The sequence below is a fragment of the Psammomys obesus genome, unplaced genomic scaffold (assembly GCF_907164565.1).
Source record: "Psammomys obesus unplaced genomic scaffold, mPsaObe1.curated_primary_1811, whole genome shotgun sequence".
Classification (NCBI taxonomy): domain Eukaryota; kingdom Metazoa; phylum Chordata; class Mammalia; order Rodentia; family Muridae; genus Psammomys; species Psammomys obesus.
In genome coordinates this window covers 1,219,790-1,240,962 of record NW_026596176.1, presented here as the reverse complement: position 1 = coordinate 1,240,962, position 21,173 = coordinate 1,219,790, and the positions used below count along the sequence as shown (strand labels likewise).

The 21,173-nt window shown below is 41.5% G+C and overlaps 1 protein-coding gene across 3 annotated transcripts; it reads right to left on the bottom strand.

Moving 5' to 3' along the window:
* Positions 1-998: 998 nt before the first annotated feature.
* On the bottom strand, positions 999-20,962 carry Lair1 (leukocyte associated immunoglobulin like receptor 1). Of its 3 annotated transcripts, XM_055595694.1 has the most exons (9): positions 20,893-20,962; positions 20,009-20,078; positions 18,167-18,202; positions 6,308-6,637; positions 2,764-2,883; positions 2,627-2,669; positions 2,504-2,535; positions 2,283-2,332; positions 999-1,692 (listed from the first exon to the last, which is right to left on the bottom strand). In XM_055595694.1, exons 2-9 carry the CDS (start codon positions 20,040-20,042, stop codon positions 1,546-1,548), a joined length of 792 nt encoding a protein of 263 aa, XP_055451669.1. In that variant the 5' UTR covers positions 20,043-20,078; positions 20,893-20,962; the 3' UTR covers positions 999-1,545. The 3 variants fall into 3 exon arrangements, with proteins under 3 accessions (XP_055451669.1, XP_055451671.1, XP_055451670.1); XM_055595696.1 differs by lacking the exon at positions 2,764-2,883; XM_055595695.1 differs by lacking the exon at positions 18,167-18,202 and having other exon boundaries at positions 20,893-20,955.
* Between the last annotated feature and the right edge of the window lie 211 nt (positions 20,963-21,173).

The following is a 21,173-nucleotide window of genomic DNA, read 5'->3' as shown; positions in this document are numbered from 1 at the left end:
GGACACCAGAATGACACACCCACTTGTTCACACACTCAGGAATCCCATGAAAACACTAACCTGAAAACCATAATATATACAAAGAGGCCCTCAACAGTCCCATGGAAGCCCTGTGCTTCCTGCTTCACTATCTGTAAGTCTGAATAAGTATTGTCTATTTTTAAATTTATGTTTTACATGTTTACAGATGTGATAAATGCAGCGTGTTTTGAACCTCACCAATACCTCTCTCCAACTGTCCCTTGGTCCTACCATTATAGAACTTGACTCACTCCTGACTTCATGTCTTTTAGGGTGGGTTGGGCTATGTGTATGTGTGTGTGTGTGTGTGTGTGTGAGAGAGAGAGAGAGAGAGAGAGAGAGAGAGAGAGAGAGAGAGAGAGAGACTGGGTCTGTCTTTGGGGCCCTGGCTGGCCTGAAAGATGCAATATAGACCAGGCTGTCCTAGAACTCACAAAGATAGCCTGCCTGTCTCCTAAATTCCAGGATTAAAGGTGTGTTGCCCTCATGCCCTGCTATGATTTCTTTTTAAATTATTACTGTTGTTGTTAACAGCTGAGTCTAATTAGTGTGTGCTCGGGTATGGAGCCACTGAACCTGATGCTGTGTGGGGGACAGAGATAATGACAAATAGCATCTCACAGTGACCAGTGTGTTGCTCCATGTGCATGAATACACCTGTGTACACGTCTGTACACAGACACGTGTATATGGGGGTGTGTAAGGCTGTGTGAATCTGCCTGTTTGGCCTTCTGTGTACGTGTGTGTAGGTAGAGCAGCTCAGCCCACTCTCATCCTCCCCTTCCCTTTGGCTCCTCCTTCCTCTTCCATCCCTGATCAACACACTCCATTAAGAAACACTGACCCTAAGATCAATCATCAGGCAACATGCTCAGGTCCGACAGTGGGAGGTGACAGCTGAGCTGAGTATTTGTGTTGGTGGCTACACACACAAAGGCACACCAGGTCATGGTGGATCACAATTGAGTATGCACAATCTTGGTCAATTAAGCATATATTTGAAAGAAAAAAAGGAACCATAGGCACCCTCTGTAGTCCTCATTTCTCTGTTCATCTCTGAACAGCAATGAATACAGAGTTAGTGTCCGCATAGGCTGTGTGTCAAAATCCACACAGGCTATAGAGAATCCACTTCGGAAATACCCATGATGCACCCCATGGGACCTGACACAAAGAAGGGACCATGAGTACAGCCCAGTCAGAGTCAGCAGGGGAATCCAAGGAAGCCTTTAGGGTTCACTGGGCTCTTTACACAAGTGGGGATATAGAGGCTGCTAGACTGTTACAGTGACGATCATTAAATAATATGGGCTGGAAAGGGCCTATAGAGACAGCTAAGGGGCTGTAACTGTGTCCCTGAAAATGACTGAGTGATTGTAGCTGGGGCTCTGGAGGCAACATAGTCTTCCCCCAAACTGGCTGGGTGGCCAGCATTCTACACCAGGATAACCCCAAGGGGAGCTTTTGACTTTCTGTTTCACACTTCTCCAGTAGTGACTTGTGTGTCTCCAGGTGTACACAGGCTTAGTGTCTGGCGATGTCTGCATATGTAGGGGATTCAGCCACGATATTTCTGCTCAGTGGGGTCACAGCTCCAACCGTTCTCTGTGAGAGGGAGTGATGATCCAGCTGGGCATATGTCACTTCCTGAAGGTCTTTGGCAAATGGCGTCTGAAAGAGAGAAGCTCAGGAGAGTTAGGGTGGCTGAAGGGCAGGAAGGGGCTGTGGACTGGAAAGCTGCCTGCTTTATGAGTTATACTGTGTTTCTGGCCCAGTGGCGTTGGGGTTGGAGTACATGACCCAGAGACATGACAGAAGTGGCCTCTCCCCTTTCTTGTCTTAGATGCTTTCTCTGGGGAAAGCCATATGCTGTGGAGAGCTCTCTTTCCTGTAGCCACTGGAATGTGTCACTCTGGACAAGAATTCTCTATTTACTAGGCCTATAGAGGACAGTGGCTATAGTCAACATTTTTAAATGGTTTATTTATTTTATATATATGAATGCATGCCAGAAGAGGGTATCAGATCCCAGGATGGATGGTTGTGAGCCACCATGTGGTAACTGGGAATTGAACTCAGGACCTCTGAAAGAGCAGACAGTGCTCTTAATTGCTGAGCCACCTCTCCAGCCCAGTCAATATTTTTTTAATTCTTCTGCTACTGTGTTCCCTACCTAAGAAACTGAAGCCATATTATTAAGATGCTAAATATGGGCACATTTTTTTAGTTAGCACTAGATGATGATGCATACAAAAACCTACCCTGGTTTCTGTCCTTCTGTCTTCAGGGAGCCTGTTCTCTGTGACTATGTCTATAGAAAATAAACACCAGATAATTTTACTTTTGTGGACACTAGAAGAGAATATAAGCACATGATATACCACCACCACCCCTAGAACCCTCTAGAATGTTCCTAGATGATTTCCTTCCCAGTTGCTTCTCAGTAGAGTGGGTAACTCTTTACTTGCTCCTCACACCTTACCTGGTGTCCTCTCCACACCATTAGTAGATAGGCTAAGAAGAAAGGATAGATGAACTTTAGACACTGGTTGGAGACAAAGGACTCGGCAAGCTAAGCTTATGGGCACCATTCCAGGGGACTCACCTTTCCTGTGATCTCTGCTGCTGGCTCTTGCTGTTTGGGAGCCCTGTGAATAGTCAGCAGTCCACACTTAGGAGGAAGGTCTTTTTCCCAGCACTACCAAAAGTCCACCAAAGCCAACTCTCACCATAGATACCTACCCTGCTTTTTCTTACAGTGGCTATGAAGGCAGAAAATGGAAAGAAGGAGAAGACAAACAAGGAAAACCACAGAGACCACAATGAGAATATAAATGCTCTCTGTCTTTGGCGCAGGTGCACCTAGAAAAGAAGAGAGCCAGGTTACCAGCACCATACATTTATTGAGTACGTACTGCATACCACACACATGACAGTTGGTGTTCATGAACATGTGACTATGTAAAATTTCACATGTACAGTACAGTAGTATTGAATCATGTAATCAGTATCCTTGTGGCACTCATCAGGAGTGTTGACCTTTGTGCTCTGGATCACACTAGCCACTGGCAAGGCCCTCTTAAGGACATAGGAGTCATATGTGACTAAAGACATCCATTCTGCTTCCCACAGCTGAGAGCAGTAACATCATGATTGAAGTCATGAAGGACAGCATTGACTACCACCCTCTGTGAAGCTTTGCAGAGACTGAAAACCACCAAGAAAAGGAGTAGGACTCCCTCAAAACTCCTACTTTGGGCTCCCACTTAGGTCAAGAATCCCTATCTTGTATATTCCTCCCTGACAGTAAGGAACTCAGTTTTAATGTTGTCTTATTGTCTGAAGCCCTGAAGACAATACCTAGAGCCCATTTCATCCTCTCCTTTAACATGCATCCTTCTTCACCCATGCACTCCCTATACCACCCCACAGGTGACCATCCAAGATGGAGCCCACCTTCCCCCTCTTTGTATCTGGTACCTAGTCCCTTTCCTTGATCCTGAGGCAGAATCTTCAGTGTCCTTTGAAGAAAGTCAGACAACTTCGCTTTAGAGGCTCTTCCCTCAACACCTTTCCCATGTCCATATGAAAACCACACCATGTCCTTTCCATGTATCCTATTGCAATTTAAATTAGACATGTCATATGCATGTTAAGGACATGTTTATACTTATGTATTACATATGCAAATGGAGTCACATGTACTGTGCAGTGGTGTTACTATTAAGCACGCACCAGTGTTAAGGTCATAACTGAACTGAAAACTTTCCATGCTATAATGGCATCTTGCCGGCCATTGAGTTTTAGTTGCCGGCAGTATTCAGGGGTAGCATTTGTGCAGGACTACAGTCTAGAAGTTGCTTGCTCTCTCGATACACAATTTGGCCAGGTGTGCAGGAGACTATGTGTTCTAAGCTGATGTCAATAACATCCTGTTCACACAGTGACAAAATGGCTACCAACAATGCATTTCTCAGATCACATGACCACCTTGCCTGTGAACACAAGCCCAAGAACAGAGCAACACGGACGAGTGACTCACGGCCATACATTCATATTAATGTAAATAAGCACAGCTAAGTGGCTGTGGACATGGCTCAATGAGTGAAGCACACAGTTTGGATATCCAGAACCCACATTAGCTGGACATGACGGCCTGCCTATAATCTCAGTTGCACAGGAGAAAGAGACAGAGAATCCCCCGAGCAAAGTGACTAGCCAGACTAGTTGGAGCAGTGAACTCTGGGGTCAGTCAGACCTCATTCCTCAAGGTGGAGAACACTTCCACAACACATTAAGCATCAACTGTGGACCTACACACGTACATGCATGCATGTTCACCACACCTGCAACCACATACATGCTGACACATGTGAACACACAGACTCATTTATGTACATGATCTACATATCTAGAAAAAAGTAAATAAGCAAATATAAAATAAAACTATGCTAACTTCTTTCAGATGAATGAATATATAAATAACTTATATAATGTAATGCTATGTGATATCTTTCAAGAATATAAATTATACAAATCTACAGTAAATGATGTTTACCTATATGTGGTTTCTAGTAATAAATAACAACTGTTAAGTTATATATTGCAAATATTAAACAGCATGTGATACTATTTAAAATAACATACATTGCACTCCTGTATAAAGATATATTATGTTGTTATATCAATAATATATTGGCTCTGCATGAAACAGCATCTTGCTCCCCTCTATCATCCCACACCATGTGTCCCCGTCCACCATCCCACATGCCTGAGCCAGGAGCTTAGCTTCACAGTAACACAGCCTGGATCAGAAAGACCGTGGAGGACTCAGGACCACATCTCCTCCTGAGAGGGATGTGGCCACAGTGCCTAAGAAGCAGGACACACGGAAGGAGAAAAGCTGGCTCAGCGTCACACAGCACCCCAGACTGACTACCTTTCACATGCCACACCCTTCCCGTGTCACGTTCCTCTGAGGGATCCTTCCACTCTTGTTAGGCACAGATACTGAGAAGGTCCCCTGAGATTTCTCGGAGCCCAGACTGGCAAGGTGGGCACTAATCTACCATCAGACCACACCTATAGTGCATGCAGTTCAGACCACACGAGGAGTTTACAGCCGTACAAATTGCAGCCCGCAGGCACTGGAACTTCTTCCCAGAGTCTTCAGAACTGGGTATCTTCAGCCAAAATGTCAAATTTCTTCATATAATGGAGTCCCTGGGCGTGTTGGCACATACCTTTAATCCCAGAACGCAGGAGGCAAATGCAGGAGGCTCTCTGTGAGTTCGATGCCAGCCTGCTCTATGTAGCAAGTTCTAGGGCAACCAGGATTACATAGACTGACCTTGTTTCCCCCCAACACACACACACAAACAAAACAAAATAACAACAAAAATAGTATGAACAACATTCTGATACCTAGTTCTAAAGCTAAGCAGAAGGCTGGTTTTGAAATCAACCAAACATATAACCCCTAATAAATTAGTACATCAGCAAAGCTACAGGGTGAAAGATTGAGAGCTTATAAGAGGAGTTATGTCAACCTCTTCTCCATCCTAAGTATTGATCCAAAATGGGAACCTTGCCTGTCACTCAACCCCAGATCATGAGAGATGCCTGAAAGGGCGGAACAGGGAAAATAGGAAACCTGACAGAGACCCTCTTCAATTCCTCCTGCAGAAGGTGAGGGATGGTCTTTCTGTTTTTTCCTCACTTGGTCTGCTTGGCTTCACAGTCAGCACTGAAAATTTTTTGGTAAACCTAGTAGGATGTGGAAGTGGAATAGATCTTCTTCCTAGTCCTTCACTCCAAGACGTTCTATGGTCTGACCACATATAGACCATTTCATATGAAAGTACCCCCAGAAGAATATTCTAGGCCTGCTCACCAGCCATCCCTGGACCATATAACCTGCCAAGTAATTTGAGACCACACTAGAGATTTATTCCTGCAGCTATCATAGGTTCTGACTTCGTGGAAGGACAGGATAACTCACCATGCCCAGTCAAAAAACATACATCATCTTGAGAGGACTCTATCCCCACAGCACTGGGGCTCAGTTGTTACCCAGTAATCAGGGACAACTCTGTGACCTACCCCTCCAAGACTGGAGCTGTATCCAGATCATTCATGGTGTCTGGTAAGACTAAAAGCTCCAGGGAATCTGTGGTGTTAGAGCTCAGGGAGATAGAGGGGAAGAGCCTTGGGGTTAAGATACAGCAGAGGAAGTTGAGGCAGCAAATAACAGCTATGATTAGAGTCCAGAGTATTGAGAACAAACCTGAGGTCATTGATGGACGTGGGGCAGGACTCAAGGTGACATCTTCACTGATCACCTTTACCTCCACGGTCTTACTGCGTAGGGACCAGCTGCTTCCTTTCGTATAGAGACAGTTAAAATGTCCAGCAATGGACTCATTCACTGGGCTAAAGCAAAATCTTGCTTCTCTTGTAGGAGGCTGAATATTCTTCTTATCCATTAAGCTGTGTCCATTCTTCTCCAGGCGGAATACATCATATCCATCAGGGTTTGAGCAAATAAAGGTTATAGAACTCCCTCGGGGTATCTTAAGACCTGGCTCAGCATCGATAGTGGGACTGGGCAGAGATCCTAGGAGAGAGTAGAGCAGAAATCTCAGTTGTACACAGTGAGGATATTTCCATAACACAAAAGCAACTGTGGTGCACCATTTCATATTTCTACCACATTTAGAATTCTCCAGACAGGATCAAACTCCAGCATTATAACATCCCCACATACTATGTGCATTTGAATACCCATCACATGGCAATAAGGACCCTAAACCAGAGCACATGTTGGATGGAGATCCATACATGGAAATTTCAGAACAACCCAGTCTGAAATGTCAGATGTAGATCCCACTGCCTCCCTGCTCATTCCAGGGACCTCTACATTCTCAACTTTTAATCTGCCTTCTTGCCAATCTGTTATTGGGGCTTTAAAAGCCCACCTGCTTCAAACTTTATGAATGTAGGAGCATCAACCATAAAATCATATATATATGTATATGTATATATGTGTGTATGTATATATGTATATATACATATGTATGTGTGTGTCAACATACAAATGTGTCAACAGACAAATGTAAAATGTTCACACTGTGTTCAGAGTGAAACCCTGTTGTACATTGTGAAATGGGTGGGTCAAGCTTATCAACATGGATCAACACACAAACGTACCTTTTAGTGAGGATAACCTTGATCATTTATCATTCCTGCCCTTATCAGTTTCCAAGCTTAAAAATGCATACTTGCTACCCATAATGCACAATTGACTTCCTATCTGTATTCATGTTTAAATGAGATTTTATGCCCTAGACCAGCATTCTCTGGTCCTGATCTTTTCTTCTTCCTTATCTCATTTTTTCCCACCATTTTAACATCTTCTAAAGATGTTTCCTATGATCCCATGAATGGGTTTATACAAGAAACACGATTTCTTCTATTTGAATGTAAGTTATAGGAAGGAAGACTGATGTTGAAGCAATAATTATCCAATACAATGGCAATAAGATTGCAGTGAATGTAAGGGGATGAGCAATCTCAAGAGTCAGGTGAGATCAGGGGTGCACTCCCTGAAATGACAGGGAAAAGATATTTCCACAGAGACCCAAGATACAAGAGTGAATTCCTTGCACCTAGCAGACAGGAACATTGATATAACATGGAAGCTACACCATGGTACACCAGCAATATGGCTGTTTAAGCATGCCCTGAACAAAGACAACATCAGCTGACATCCAAGCTTGGCTAAGGGCAATCTTATGGGGCCTTATGCCCGGTTGAAGAGCTAAAGCAGTTAATGACTGCTGAGAGAGAGGAATTAGTCTCCCCAGGGAAGACCCCTGTAACTGGTTATCCAGTATGCAATTGTGAACTCTAACAGCACATAAACATAGGCTACGCTAAACACTAAACTGCAGGTTATGTTTATATATTTATCTGAACATATGTGTAACAATCATAAATTTAAAAAGAGGCATGAATTTAAACTCAAAAGAGGGACATATGAGGGTTGGAAGAAATAGAGAGAGGGAAAATTTATGTAATTATATATTTCTTAAAATATAATTTTGAAAACTTAAGAAAAGAGATGGTGGATGATATGCCCAGTTCATGGAGCCAGAAAAGACGGTACTGAGAGAAAAACGAAACTTCTGAGATAAAAGCTTCTGAATGAAATAATAATAATCAAAATATTAAACATACAGAACAAAGAAGAAATATTAAAACCTTCAAGGGAAAAGGCCAAGTAACATATGAATACAGATCTATTAGATTTACATCTAACTTCTCAAAAGAGATGCTGAAAGCCAAAAAGGCCTGGGCAGATGCCTTGTAGACTCTAAGAGACCATGGATGCCAGCTTAGACTACTGTACCCAGCAAAACTTTGAATCAACGTAGATGTAAAAATCAAGATATTTCATAACAAAATCAAATTAAAATTTTCTATCATAAACACAGCCTACAGAAAGGAATAGAAGGAAAATTTCAACCCAAGAAGATTAAATATATCCACGAAAATACAAGAAATAAATATTCTCACTCCAACAAAACCATAAAAACAGGAACACACACACACACACACACACACACACACACCACTACCACCACCACCACCACTACCAACAACAACAACAACGACAAAATTACAAGAATTAATGATCATTGGTCATATACTTCCTAGAAGTATTCCTGGAAGCTGGAAGCCTCCAGGAACCAAAAAGTGAGGCCTCTCCATCCACAATTCCCAGCCTGCCCTGTCCTCCCATCGAACTTAAGAGTGAAGAGCCACAGCATGTCCCCTGTGCACTCCATTACTGACCCACAGTGCAGCACCATCCCTAGAGGCCAATAGCCAGGCGGCCTCGGACAGACAGGTGAGCCCTCTACAAGCCATCCCCTGCCTGCAGGAGACCCTGGGCCAGCACAGCAGCAGTGAGCTGCACCCTCCACCTGCACACTCTATCTCTCCTGGGTCACAGCCATACCTGCATTCAAAGAGGCTTGGGACATCAGGAGCCACCAGGTAAGACTCATCTCCCTGCCCCAACACTCACCAACAAAAACAACAACAAAATAACAGGAATTAACAATCATTGGACATTACTGTCTCTCAATATTAATGGACTCAATTCTCTAACAAAAAGACAGAGGCTAATAGAGTGCATACTCACATAGGATCCATCCTTCCGCTGCATACAAAAAACATACCTCAGCATCAAAGACAGACACTAACTCAAAGTAAAGGGTTGGGAAAAGATTTCCAAGAAAATGGACCCAAGAAGCAACCTGGTGTAGTTATTCTGACATCTACCAAAGTAGATTTCAAGCCAAAATTAATCAAAAGAAATGGGGAAGGACATTTCATATCCATTGAAAAAAAAATCCATCAAAGACACACTTCAATTCTTAACGTGTTTGTAAAAGAAACATTGCTAAAGCTGAAATTACACATCAAATCTCACACATTAATAGTGGGAGACTTCAATGCCCCACTCTCACCAGTGAACAGATCATCCAGACAAAAACCAAACAGAAAAATAACAGCGCTAACACACATTATGACTCAAATGGACCTAACAGATATCTACAGAATATTTCATCCAAACATAAAAGAACATACATGTTGAGATGTCTTCTCAACATCTCACAGAACATTCTCAAGAATTGTCCACATGCTCAGTCATGAAGCAGTTCTCAATAGATAGAAGAAAACTGAAATAATCCCCTGTATCTTATCAGATACAATGGTTTACAGCTGGATATGAATAACATCAGAAACAATAGAAAGCCTGCAGACTCATGGAACTGAACCACTTCCTACTGAACGACTTTGCTGTCAAGACAAAGATAAAGAAAATGAAGACTTTCTAAAAATCAATGAAAGTCACTGCACAACATACCCAAACTTATGGGACTAAATGAAAGCAGTGCTAAGTGGAAAGTTTAGAGCACTAAGTGCCTTCACAAATAAATTGGAGACATCTCATGCAAACAACTTAACAGCATATCTGAAAGCTCTAGAACAAAATGAAGGAAACAGACTGTCTTAATTAGGGTTTCCATTGCTGTGAAGAGACTCCATGACCAAAGCAACTCGCAACTCTTATAAAGCAAAACATTTAATTGGGATTTACTTATAGTTTCCATTATCATCATGGTGGAAAGCATGGCAGCATCGAGGCAGACATGGTGCTGAGAGCTCTACAACTTAATCAGCAGCAAGAGGATTGGATTCCACAACAAGCAAAGCCTGAGTTTGGAGTAGGTAAGGCTTGTGACAGGGAGCCAGTCTGGATCAAAGTGAGGTTGAGACATGTCCAAACCTGGAAATTCTCATCTTGAGACTGGCAGGAGTAAGGACTGCTCCATCTTTTCTTGGGACTGCTTGCCCTGATGCACATAGCCATTTTGACCCCCACCTCTGCCACCACTAAGGTAGTCGCATAAAATTGTGGCCAAATTTCAGGTTAAAATATCTTGTTTCCTTATGAGGACATGTCCAGCTAGCACCTAGAATTCCTCTTCATGTAAATGAAGCATTTCTAGCACTTTGGCCCCAGCCAATAATCTACACTCACACCAAAAACCCCTAGCCACCACCCTACCCAAGGTTTATATATTCCTTATTCCCTTCAATAACAGAGAGCTGTTTCACTGAAAACCATCTCTGAGAAGGCTAGTTCTCCCCACACAGCCAACCAAGGTCCTGTTAGTCCCACCAGACTAAGCTTCATTCCTTCCAGTCGAGCCTGGTGCACAATGGTGTCTTGATGCTCTGGGGCAGAAGGAGACCCAGGCCAGCCCTTGAGCATAGGAGACCTCAAAGCCCACCCCCAAGGTGACACTTCCTCCAACAAGGCCACACTTTCTCCAGCAAGGCCACACCTCCTAATAGTACTACTCTCCATGGACCCAGCATTCAAACACATGAATCTATGGGGGCCATACCTGTTCAAACTACCATACTCCTTGGCTGTTAGAGGCTTATCACCATAAAGTCATGTAAAATGCACTTAGTGCAAATTCAGGTGACTTCACAGTCTATCACAGTCTCAACAATGTATAAAAGTCCACAGTTGTCACTTGAGTTTTTTATCTTGGCCATTCTCATGGGTGTAAGGTGAAATCTCAGGGTTGTTTTGATTTGCATTTCCCTAATGGCTAATAAGGTTGAGCATTTCTTTAAGTGCTTCTCTGCCATTCGATATTCCTCTACAGAGAATTCTCTGTTTAGCTCTGTTCCCCATTTTTTAAGTGGATTACTTGGTTTGCTGCTTTTCAGCTTCTTTAGTTCTTTATATATACTGGATATGAGTCCTCTGTCAGATAAAGGGTTGGTGATGATTCTTTCCCAATCTGTAGGCAGTTGCTTTGTTTTGATGATGGTGTCCTTTGCTTTACAGAAGCTTTTCAGTTTCATGAGGTCCCATTTATTGATTGTTGCTCTTTGAGCCTGTGCTGTTGGTGTTCTGTTCAGGAAGTTGTCTCCTGTACCAATGAGTTCTAGGGTATTCCCCACTTTTTTTCTAGCTGATTTAATGTGTCTGGTTTTATGTTGAGGTCTTTGATCCACTTGGAATTCAGTTTTGTGCAGGGTGATAAGTATGGATCTATTTTCATTTTTCTATATGTAGACATCCAGTTTGCTGGAGAGGTTGTGGAGAAAGGGGAACCCTTCTCCACTGCTGGTGGGAATGCAAACTGGTACAACCACTCTGGAAATCAATCTGGCGCTTTCTCAGACAACTAGGAATAGCGCTTCCTCAAGATCCAGCCATACCACTCCTAGGTATATATCCAAAAGAGGCTCAAGTACACAAAAAGGTCATTTGCTTAACCATGTTTGTAGCAGCCTTATTTGTAATAGCCAGAAGCTGGAAACAGCCCAGATGCCCCTCAACTGAAGAATGAATACAGAAACTGTGGTACATCTATACAATGGAGTATTACTCAGCAATGAAAAATAAGGAAATCATGAAAGTTGCAGGTAAATGGTGGGACCTGGAAAGGATCATCCTGAGTGAGTTGTCCCAGAAGCAAAAAGACACACACGGTATATACTCACTCATATAAACAACATAGAATAAACCCACTAAAATCTGTACATCTAAACAAACTAAGCAAAAGAGAGGACCCTAACTAAAATGTTCAATCCCCATCCTGAAAGGCAAAGAGGATGGACATCAGAAGAAAAAGAAAACAGGAAACCACCTAGGAATCTGCCACAGAGGGCCTCTGAAAGCCTCTGCAGGTGCAGACTGTCAAAGCAGATGCTGAGCTTGATGGCCAACTGTCGGGCAGAGTGAATGGAATTTTATGAAAGAAGTGGGAAATAGTAAGAGCTGGAGAGGACAGGAACTCCACAAGGAGAGCAACAGAACAAGAAAATTTGAACACCAGGGAACTTCCCAGAGATTCATACTCCAACCAAGGACTATTCATGGAGATAACCTAGAAGCCTGACAATGCAGCCACTTCTGATGAGAACTGATAGACTAAGATCAGAAAGAAGAGAGGAGGACCTCCCCTATCAGTGGACTTGGGGAGGGGCATGCATGCAGAAAGGGGGGGGAGGATGGGACTGGGAGGGGAGGAGGGGCTTATGGGGGGATACAAAATGAATAAAGTGTAATTAATAAAAGTTAAATAAAAAAAGAAAAAAGTATAATGTCAACAATGACTGTATAGTCTAAATATAGCAATAATCTTATATTATAATTCATTATAATAGTTAATTTATATAATTCTATGTTATACTTTTTATTCATAAAACTAACATCATGGTCTAGGCATTATGTATGTACGTCTTGCCTATTGCTTTTACAATTGTTTCCTAATTATTTTTACTGTACATAGTTTTAAAATAGCCTTTGTGATTTGATTTATAAAAAGGTAATTGTCTTAGGGAGAGGCATGGGAGGAGATGAGGGAGGAAAGGGAGGATTGGGAGAAGACAAGAGAAGGGATTACAACTGAGATACAAAGTGTATAAACTGTGACTAATAAAAAAGTAAATAAAGTAATAAAGTAATAATGAAAAGAAAAAAAGTCCACAGTTTATGTTATTTTTAATTGTAAAAAATCCAAAGTTCAAATTCTCTTCTGAGATTTATGCAATCTCTTAAATGTAATCCCCTATAAAATCAAAATCAAACAGCAGATCACATGTTTCTAACATATAACAGCACAGGATATAAATAACCATTCTAAAACATAGGGAAGGGAGCATAATGAGAAAGTACTGGACCAAATCAAGACCAAAAATCACCTGTACAAACTCCAAACTCTGCATCTCCATGTCTGGTGTCAAAATGCTCTTCAGATCTCTAAATTCTTTCAGCTTTGTTGACTGCAACACACTTCTTTCTTTTGCCTGGTTCTACCCCCTGTTAGCAACTCAGGAGGTCTCTGATGGCTCTGGCATCTCTAACATCTTGATGTCTCCAAAGCAACTTCAACTTCACAGCTTCATGCAATGGTCTCTCTGGGCCTTCATTCAGGGACAACCTCCTGACACACACTTGGCCTCAGTGGTTTTTGTTAGTTGTGAAAAGGAGATTCCATTCACACAATGGCTTCTCTGAGCCTCCATACAGGGACACTCTGCCACATATCTGGCCTCAGCAACTTTCCTTAGTTATGGAAGGAGATTTGATAACCTCCGAAGCCAGAGCCACATAGTTGAAGCTGCCAAGATCTGCTGTTTGTTGGGGCTGGAAAATGGTCCCCTTGTTCTATTACATCTTCACAAGCTTTCTGTTTTTAATGGTTTCCTTTACTGGCTAAGCTTGGCTGTCCTGGAACTTGCTCTGTAGACTGACTTTGAACTCAGAGATCTATATGCCTCTGTCTGGAGAGTGCTGGGACTAAAGGTGCATACTGCCACACCTGGGCCTAAGCTTTTCTTTACTTGGAAATTGCTCTGAAGGCCAGGATACCCTTGAACTCAGAGAGCGGCATTCCTCTGTCTCCTAAGTACTGGGATTAAAGGCATGCACACCATGCCTGGACATAAACTTTTCTTTACTTCATTTTCTGTATACACCTTTATAACCAGAGCCACTATCCCTCAAGATAGGGAATAAAGGTGAGTGTTGATCCAGGACAAAAGTGTATGTTATCTTACCTTGTGATCTAAAGAATCATAAGGTCTTATTTCAAAAGCCTGTACTTCACAGAATTGGAAAGTGTAAAAGAAATGCACAATTTCTAGAAATATATCACTTCCTAATCTTAAATCAGTATCAGAAAAACAATTTAAATAGACCTATGACCCCCTAAGGGAATGGAAGCAGTGACTAAAGGTCTCCCAACCAAATAAAGCACAAGGTCAGTTGGCTTTACCACAGAATTTCAAAACACTTTCAAAGAAGAGCTTATACCAATATTTCTCAAATTATTCCACATAATAGAAACAGAAGGAACACTATAAAATTTATTTTATGAGGCCACAGTCACTGTGAAATCAAAACCACACAAATACTCGACAAATAAAGAGAATTACAGACTAATTTCCCTTATGAACATCAATGAAAAATGCTCAAAAAATGCAAACTGAATCTAACAACACATCAAAAAATTATACAAAATGATCAAGTAGGCATCATCTCAGAGATGCAGAGATGGATCAACAAATGCAAATCTGTCAATGTAATCAACTATATAAGCACACTGAAAGGAAAAAAAGCATGATAATTTCATTAAATGCTGAAAATAGCTTTAACAAAATCCAATAACCCTTCCTGATAAAAGTCTGGAATAGATAAAAAAAAAAATACAAAGTACATACCTAACATTATAAAGACAATTTACAGCAAGCCTATAGTGAATATCAAATTAAATGCAGAAAAACTCAAAGCAATTCCACTAAAAGAAGGAACAAACCAAGGCTGTCCTCTCTTTCCATATCTATTCAAGACACTACTAAAAATTCTAGCGAAAACAATACTCAATTCTATATTGGAAAAACAAAAACCAAAAACAGCTAAAACAATCCTACATAATAAAGGGACTTTCAGAGAATCAGCATCCCTGATCTCAACCTGTATTACAGAACAGCAATAATAAAAACTGTAAGTGTTGGCATAAAAACAGACAAGTTTATCAATGGAATCAAACTGAAGATACAGAAATAAACCCACCCACCTAAAACCACTTGATTTTTAACAAAGAAGCCAAAACCGTACACTGGAAAAATGACAGCATCTTCAATAAGTGTTGCTGGTCTACCTGTATGAGTGCATATAAAAAATGCAAATAAACTCAGCATAAAACTTGAGTTCAAGTGGCTCAAAGACAGGGATATGGGGAAAGTGGGTGGGATGGTGGGACTGGGAGGAGAGGAGGGAGTGGGGTTTAGATTAGGATGTAAAATAAACAAATTAATTAATGAAGAAAAAAACTAAATCTAATAGATAAGAAAGTAGGGAACAGCCTTGAACTCACTGGCACAGGAGACAACTTCCTGAACAAAGCACCAAACAACTCAGAAACTAAGATCAACAATCAATAAATGGGGCCCCATAAAACAAAAAGCCTTCTGTAGGGCAAAGAACACTATTGATAGGACAAAATGGCAGCCTAGAGAATGGGAAGTGATCTTCACCCATAGTACATCCAACACAGGGCTAATATACAAAGTATATAATGAACTCAAGAAATAAACACAAACAAACCAAATAACCCAATTTAAAAAATGGGGTACAGAGCTAATCAGAGAATTCTCAACAGAGGAACCTGTAATGGCCTAAAAGCATCTAAAGAAATGTCCAACATCCTTAGTTATCAGGGAAATGCAAATCAAAAAAAAAAAAAAACAACTCTGAGATTCCATCTTACACCTATCAGAATAACTAAGATCTAAAATTCAAGTGCCAGCACATGCTGATGAGGATGTAGAGCAAGGGGAATATACTTCTCTACGGCTGCTGGGAGTGCAAACCTGTATAACCACTCTGGAAATCAATTTGGTAGTTTCTGAGAAAATTGGGAATAAATAGTTCTACCTCAAGAACCAGCTTTACGAATATTGGGTATATACCCCCCAAAATGCTCCACTGTACCACAGGAAACTTGCTCAACTATGTTCATAGTAGCTTTATTCGTAATAGTCAAAATTTGGAAAAAACCTAGATATCTCACAACCGAAGAATGGATAAAGAAAATGTGGTACATTTACACAACAAAATACTATTCAGCTATCAAAAACAAGGACATCATGAAAGTTGCAGGCAAATGGGTGCATCTAGAAAACATCATCCTGAGTGAGGAAATCAAGACTCAGAAAGACATACATGAAATGTACTCAGTCATAAATGGATTATTAGCCATAAAGTACAGACTGAAAAAAAAAAGCTAAGTATCAAGAAGAGCCCAAAGAAGAATGCTTGAATCTCACTCAGAAGGAGAAATAAAATAGACATAGAAGGTAGAGAGAGGGAGGGAGGGAGGGAAGGAGAGAGCTGCTGCGGCAGGGAAGAGGTTGAGGAAGGATGCAGGAGGAATCAAGTGTGAGGATCACGGAGGATGAGAGAATGGAAATCAGAGGGTGTCTACTCAGGGACACGTAGTAAGAATCTGACTCAAAACAAACAAATTAAATGAATAGACTTGAAAATTAAGTGGTAGGAATCAAGGACCTAGTGACATATTGTACAGAGGAAGATGGAAAAGTGAGACCAACTGTTAATTATCATGTATTACCTTTGGGGGCTGTCAAGGCCTTCATAAAGGGATTTTAAGAGAGGTCTGCATTGTAGGGAGAGACCTATCAGAGGTAGGCTTCATCCTATTGAATGGAATTGTCTTGGCCAACAGCCTGTCATAGAGATCTCTCACCCCATACGTTTCACAGCATGATTCCCAGAGAGTCATCTTACCGCATGTTCCTCACAGCATGACTCCAGTAAAGAAAAGACAGAATTAGCGCAACTGTCAGTGAGTACATAAACAGACAAAAAAAAAAAATGTGGTGCATAAAATGTTTCAGAAAGGAAATGCTGTTGATGGCAATTGGAATGAATCTGGAGGTATTACATGACATAAGCCAGTCACGGACTGACAAATGCCACAGGATCTCACTTATGCATGCAATGTAAAGGTATTCATCTCAGAGATAGATAAAATGAGAGTAGAATGTTTGTCTGAAGCTAGAAAGAGGATGGATGAGTAAGGGGAGATGCTGGTAAAATGTACAAAATTCCGTTTAGACAGAAGAAATATATTTCTCAAGATCTGTCATGCATGACAGTGACAGGTTGAGTCTTTTAAAATGCCAATAGTAAGAGCTGGAGGGAACGGGAACTCCACAAGCAGAGCAACAGAACAAGATAATTTGAACACAGGGAACTTCCCAGAGACTCATACTCCAACCAAGGACTATTTGTGGAGATGACCTGGAACCCCTGCACAGGTGTAGCCCATGGCAGTTCAGTGTCCAAGTGGGTTCCATAGTAATGGGAAGAGGGACTGCCTCTGACATAATCTGATTGGCCTGCTCGTTGATCACTTCCCCCTGAGGGGGGAGCAGCCTTACCAGGCCACAGTAGAGGACAATGCAGCCACTTTTGATGAGAACTGATAGACTAAGATCAGAAAGAAGGAGAGGAGGACCTCCCCTATCAGTGGACTTGGGGAGTGGCATGCATGCAGAAAGGGGAGGGAGGGTGGGATCGGCAGGGGAGGAGGGAGGGGCTCATGGGGGGATACAAAATGAATAAAGTGTAATTAATAAAAAAAAATAAAAGATTAAAAAAAATGCCAATAAGGTGGATACACAACATTCTCAACATAAAAAAAATGACTCTTTTCAGAGGTGATTTCCATGTAACTTAGACTTATTTAATCATAGCATAATGTAAATACACATCAAAAGAACATGTTGCATTCCATAAATATATTGGTCAATTAAAAATAGTTTAAACAAGAAAACAAAGAAATAGAGGCGGGAAAAGGGAAGAGAGATGAAGGTTGTATATTTGGGAGTGTTTATGACTACAGAGAATATTCAAGGTTCTCCCTCCATCCCTCCATCTCTCCATCCCTCCCACGTGCCCACATTCCTCTCCAAAGCTGCCCATTGTGCAGAAGCAACTGAAGACATGACTCACCATCCTGTGTGTTAGTTTTCCGTCCCAGGCACAGCACTGAAAGAGAAGTCCCAGTGAGAAGGACACTCACCACATGGTTTGCTTTAGAGATGAGACTCTAGGAAGGACTAAATGCAGCTGGGGACATCCAGCCTCCCAGGAGTACCCAGCCATTCCTCTCCCGCATTAATGTCAGAGCATAGTCCTCCTTGTTCTGAAAGAACTCTAAAATATCCTCAAGACCAGAGATGAAGACTAGACTCAAAACCCAGCTACTCAGTCCGACCAATGTTCAAGTATTAGTTGGGCTAAAAAGTGAGTTTAAAGACAGTCTGAGCATCATAGTGAGACCATGTCCAAAAACCAAAAGGAAAATGAGGGCTGATTCCCTAGCAAAGGGGCTATTGGCTCTGGGAAGGGAGAGTTAGTTTTCTCTAAGGGCATGGCTGCTAGTAGGTTGACCATGCTCCAACAGATGTCTGCACACCCTTGAGTATATGGAAAGCACAATTTACATTCATTGGATTTACATTTTACACAATTTACAGTCATTGGATCATTTTTTAAAAGATGACAGAAAGTTGGGGTGGGAGATAGATATGAAGTTAAGCAAGAATGGGGTAAATATGATCAAAATGCATTGCATGAACTTATGAAATTCTCTGAAAAGTATTTTAAATATATTTAGTAATGACAATTTATTTATCATTATGCCCATAGATTAATGCATCCTCCAACCCTTATCTGAGAAGTTTCTACTAGCTGCAGATGGAGATTAACACAGAGACCCATAACTGGACAAGGTGTAGAGAAAAAGGCTGCAGAATGCTCAGCCTTAAAGGGAATGCATGTACTACGCATCTCCTCCTCCCAAGGCTCAGGGAACCTTTGGGAAGAGGGGGTGAAAAGAATGTTAGATGTCTTCAGGGACTAGAGTGTGTTCTGAACATAGAGGGCAACAGCATATAGAAACTCACAGCAGTTGCGGCAGCATACACAAGACCTGCGCAAGACAAGCAAGAACAAATACCAGAACTGGAAGGAAAACCCACATCACTGGTTAGCCTTGCAGCTACTGGTAATTGCTGGCTGCAGAGAGAGGGACAGTCAGTTTTCTTTAAGACTGTAGCCCCTAAAGCTGGTCTTAGTGGCTCATGCCTTTAATCCCAGCACTTGGGAAGTAGAGTCAGGTGGACCTGTAACTTCAAGGTCAGCTTGGTCTAAATAATGAATTCCAAGACAACCAGGAATACATAGCCAGACCCTGTCTCAAAAACAAAATAAAAAAATAATTTTAAAATGCTGTAACCCCTAGAAAGGCAACCTGCTCCAGTGCAAAACCACACACCAAAGAATACCTGGGCAGCACAAACTGGTCTTAAAAGGCTTACAAAAAATAGAACAAAGTTGAGTGGGTAGGGAAGAGAGGTGGCTCATGGAAGAGTTGTGGGAGAGTAATGGAAGAAACTCTCAAAGAACTAATAAAAGTTTTTTAAAAGAAAAAATTCTTAACAACACGAAACACCTGTGTCCTTAAAAACTGAAGAGAACTGGGATGTAGGAGATATGATTAGATGGTGGCATGCTTACCTAGCATGCTTGAGACCCTGAGTTCAAACTCCAACACTGGGAAAAACAAATATTCCCACATCATCATCCTCCAAACAGGCTCTTCCTAATTCCTTTTAAAGCTGAACTTGGCTGCATGCCTCATCCCTGTTCTGAGCAATATATCTGCAGAAGTATCTTCCAAGTAGGGACGGCATGGAGAGAATCTCCTACCAAAGGTTTCCAGAATCTCCTTGACTATGTTCAGGTCTGACTTGGGAATAGACTACCTTACCCATTTTTCCCAGGACTCACCGAGGGCCAGCATGGTGGCAGGATGAAGAGACATAACTCAGGCTCCAACAGGCTGACCTGAGCTGAAGTCCTGCAGCAGACACAAGAGACAGGATGTGGGCACTGGAGCTCATCACGAGGTTTCTATTTGAGTTTCTTAAAAAGAGGAAGAAGTTTCACCTCTGAACTTTCCTCTTTTTCCTTTAGTCACTGACTTCATGAGAAAGTCTCAGGTTCTAAAGACTGTGTGAGGCCCCTAAACTCATGTGCAACTGAGCTCATTCCTCGACCTGTTTGTCTCTCTGTAAATATGGAAGAACAAGATTGTACATGTCAGTCTCCATTATAGAAAGTAATGGCCACCAATCTTTGGGCAAGACATTTCAACACCCAAAGCTCACATTTTCTCATGTTTAAAATGAGAGTCATAACGTCTCCCCTAAATGTCTGATGTTGTGATCTTTGTAAAAATCTCAACCAGATATTTTACATGCACCCTGATATGGATAATGGTTTTGACTATTAAATAATATTGACTTTAAACCTCGAGGCTAGCCTGGTGGTGTGGACAAAGTGGGTCTAGGACAGCCATGGCTACTCAGAAAGACCCTGTATTAAAAAGTCAAAAAAAATTGATGTGTGTGTGAGATAGATAGATAGATAGATAGATAGATAGATAGATAGATAGAAGCAGTCAAAGGACAACTTGCTGAAGTTGGTTCTCTTCTTCTACTATTAGATCCCAGGGTTGTCAGAATCAGTAGTAAGCATCTTTAACCACTGAATGAGATGATAGTTTTAAAGGATAACAAATATAGTCAGGGGTGTGCAGAAATTGGATCCTCTTCTTACTGTTAACAGAAATGTAGGCCTCAACTGTAGATGGGGGTCTGGGTGTCTCTTACCTGCTGCTCACTGATCCAGGCTGGCAGAGGGGGTCCCAGGAAAAGGTGCAAACCAGAGAGCAATGTCTTTCTTCTTTCTTTCTTTTCTTTCTTTCTTTCCTTTCTTTCATTCTTTCATTCTTTCTTTCCTTTCTTTCATTCTTTCTTTCATTCTTTCTTTCATTCTTTCTTTCCTTTCTTTCATTCTTTCTTTCTTTCTTTCTTTCTTTCTTTCTTTCTTTCTTTCTTTCTTTCTTCTTTCTTGTGAAATCATCATGCTATTTCCACAGAGGAAGGTCTTT

Excerpts from the sequence above, each read along its gene's own strand:
- Lair1 (XM_055595694.1), bottom strand. The coding sequence starts at position 20,042 with ATGTCTCTTCATCCTGCCACCATGCTGGCCCTCG. Across the intron at positions 2,884-6,307 it reads ACGTCCATCAATGACCTCAG|GTGCACCTGCGCCAAAGACA; the intron begins GTTTGTTCTCAA and ends CTTCTTTTCTAG. Across the intron at positions 1,693-2,282 it reads ACAGAAGGACAGAAACCAGG|ACGCCATTTGCCAAAGACCT; the intron begins GTAGGTTTTTGT and ends TCTCTCTTTCAG.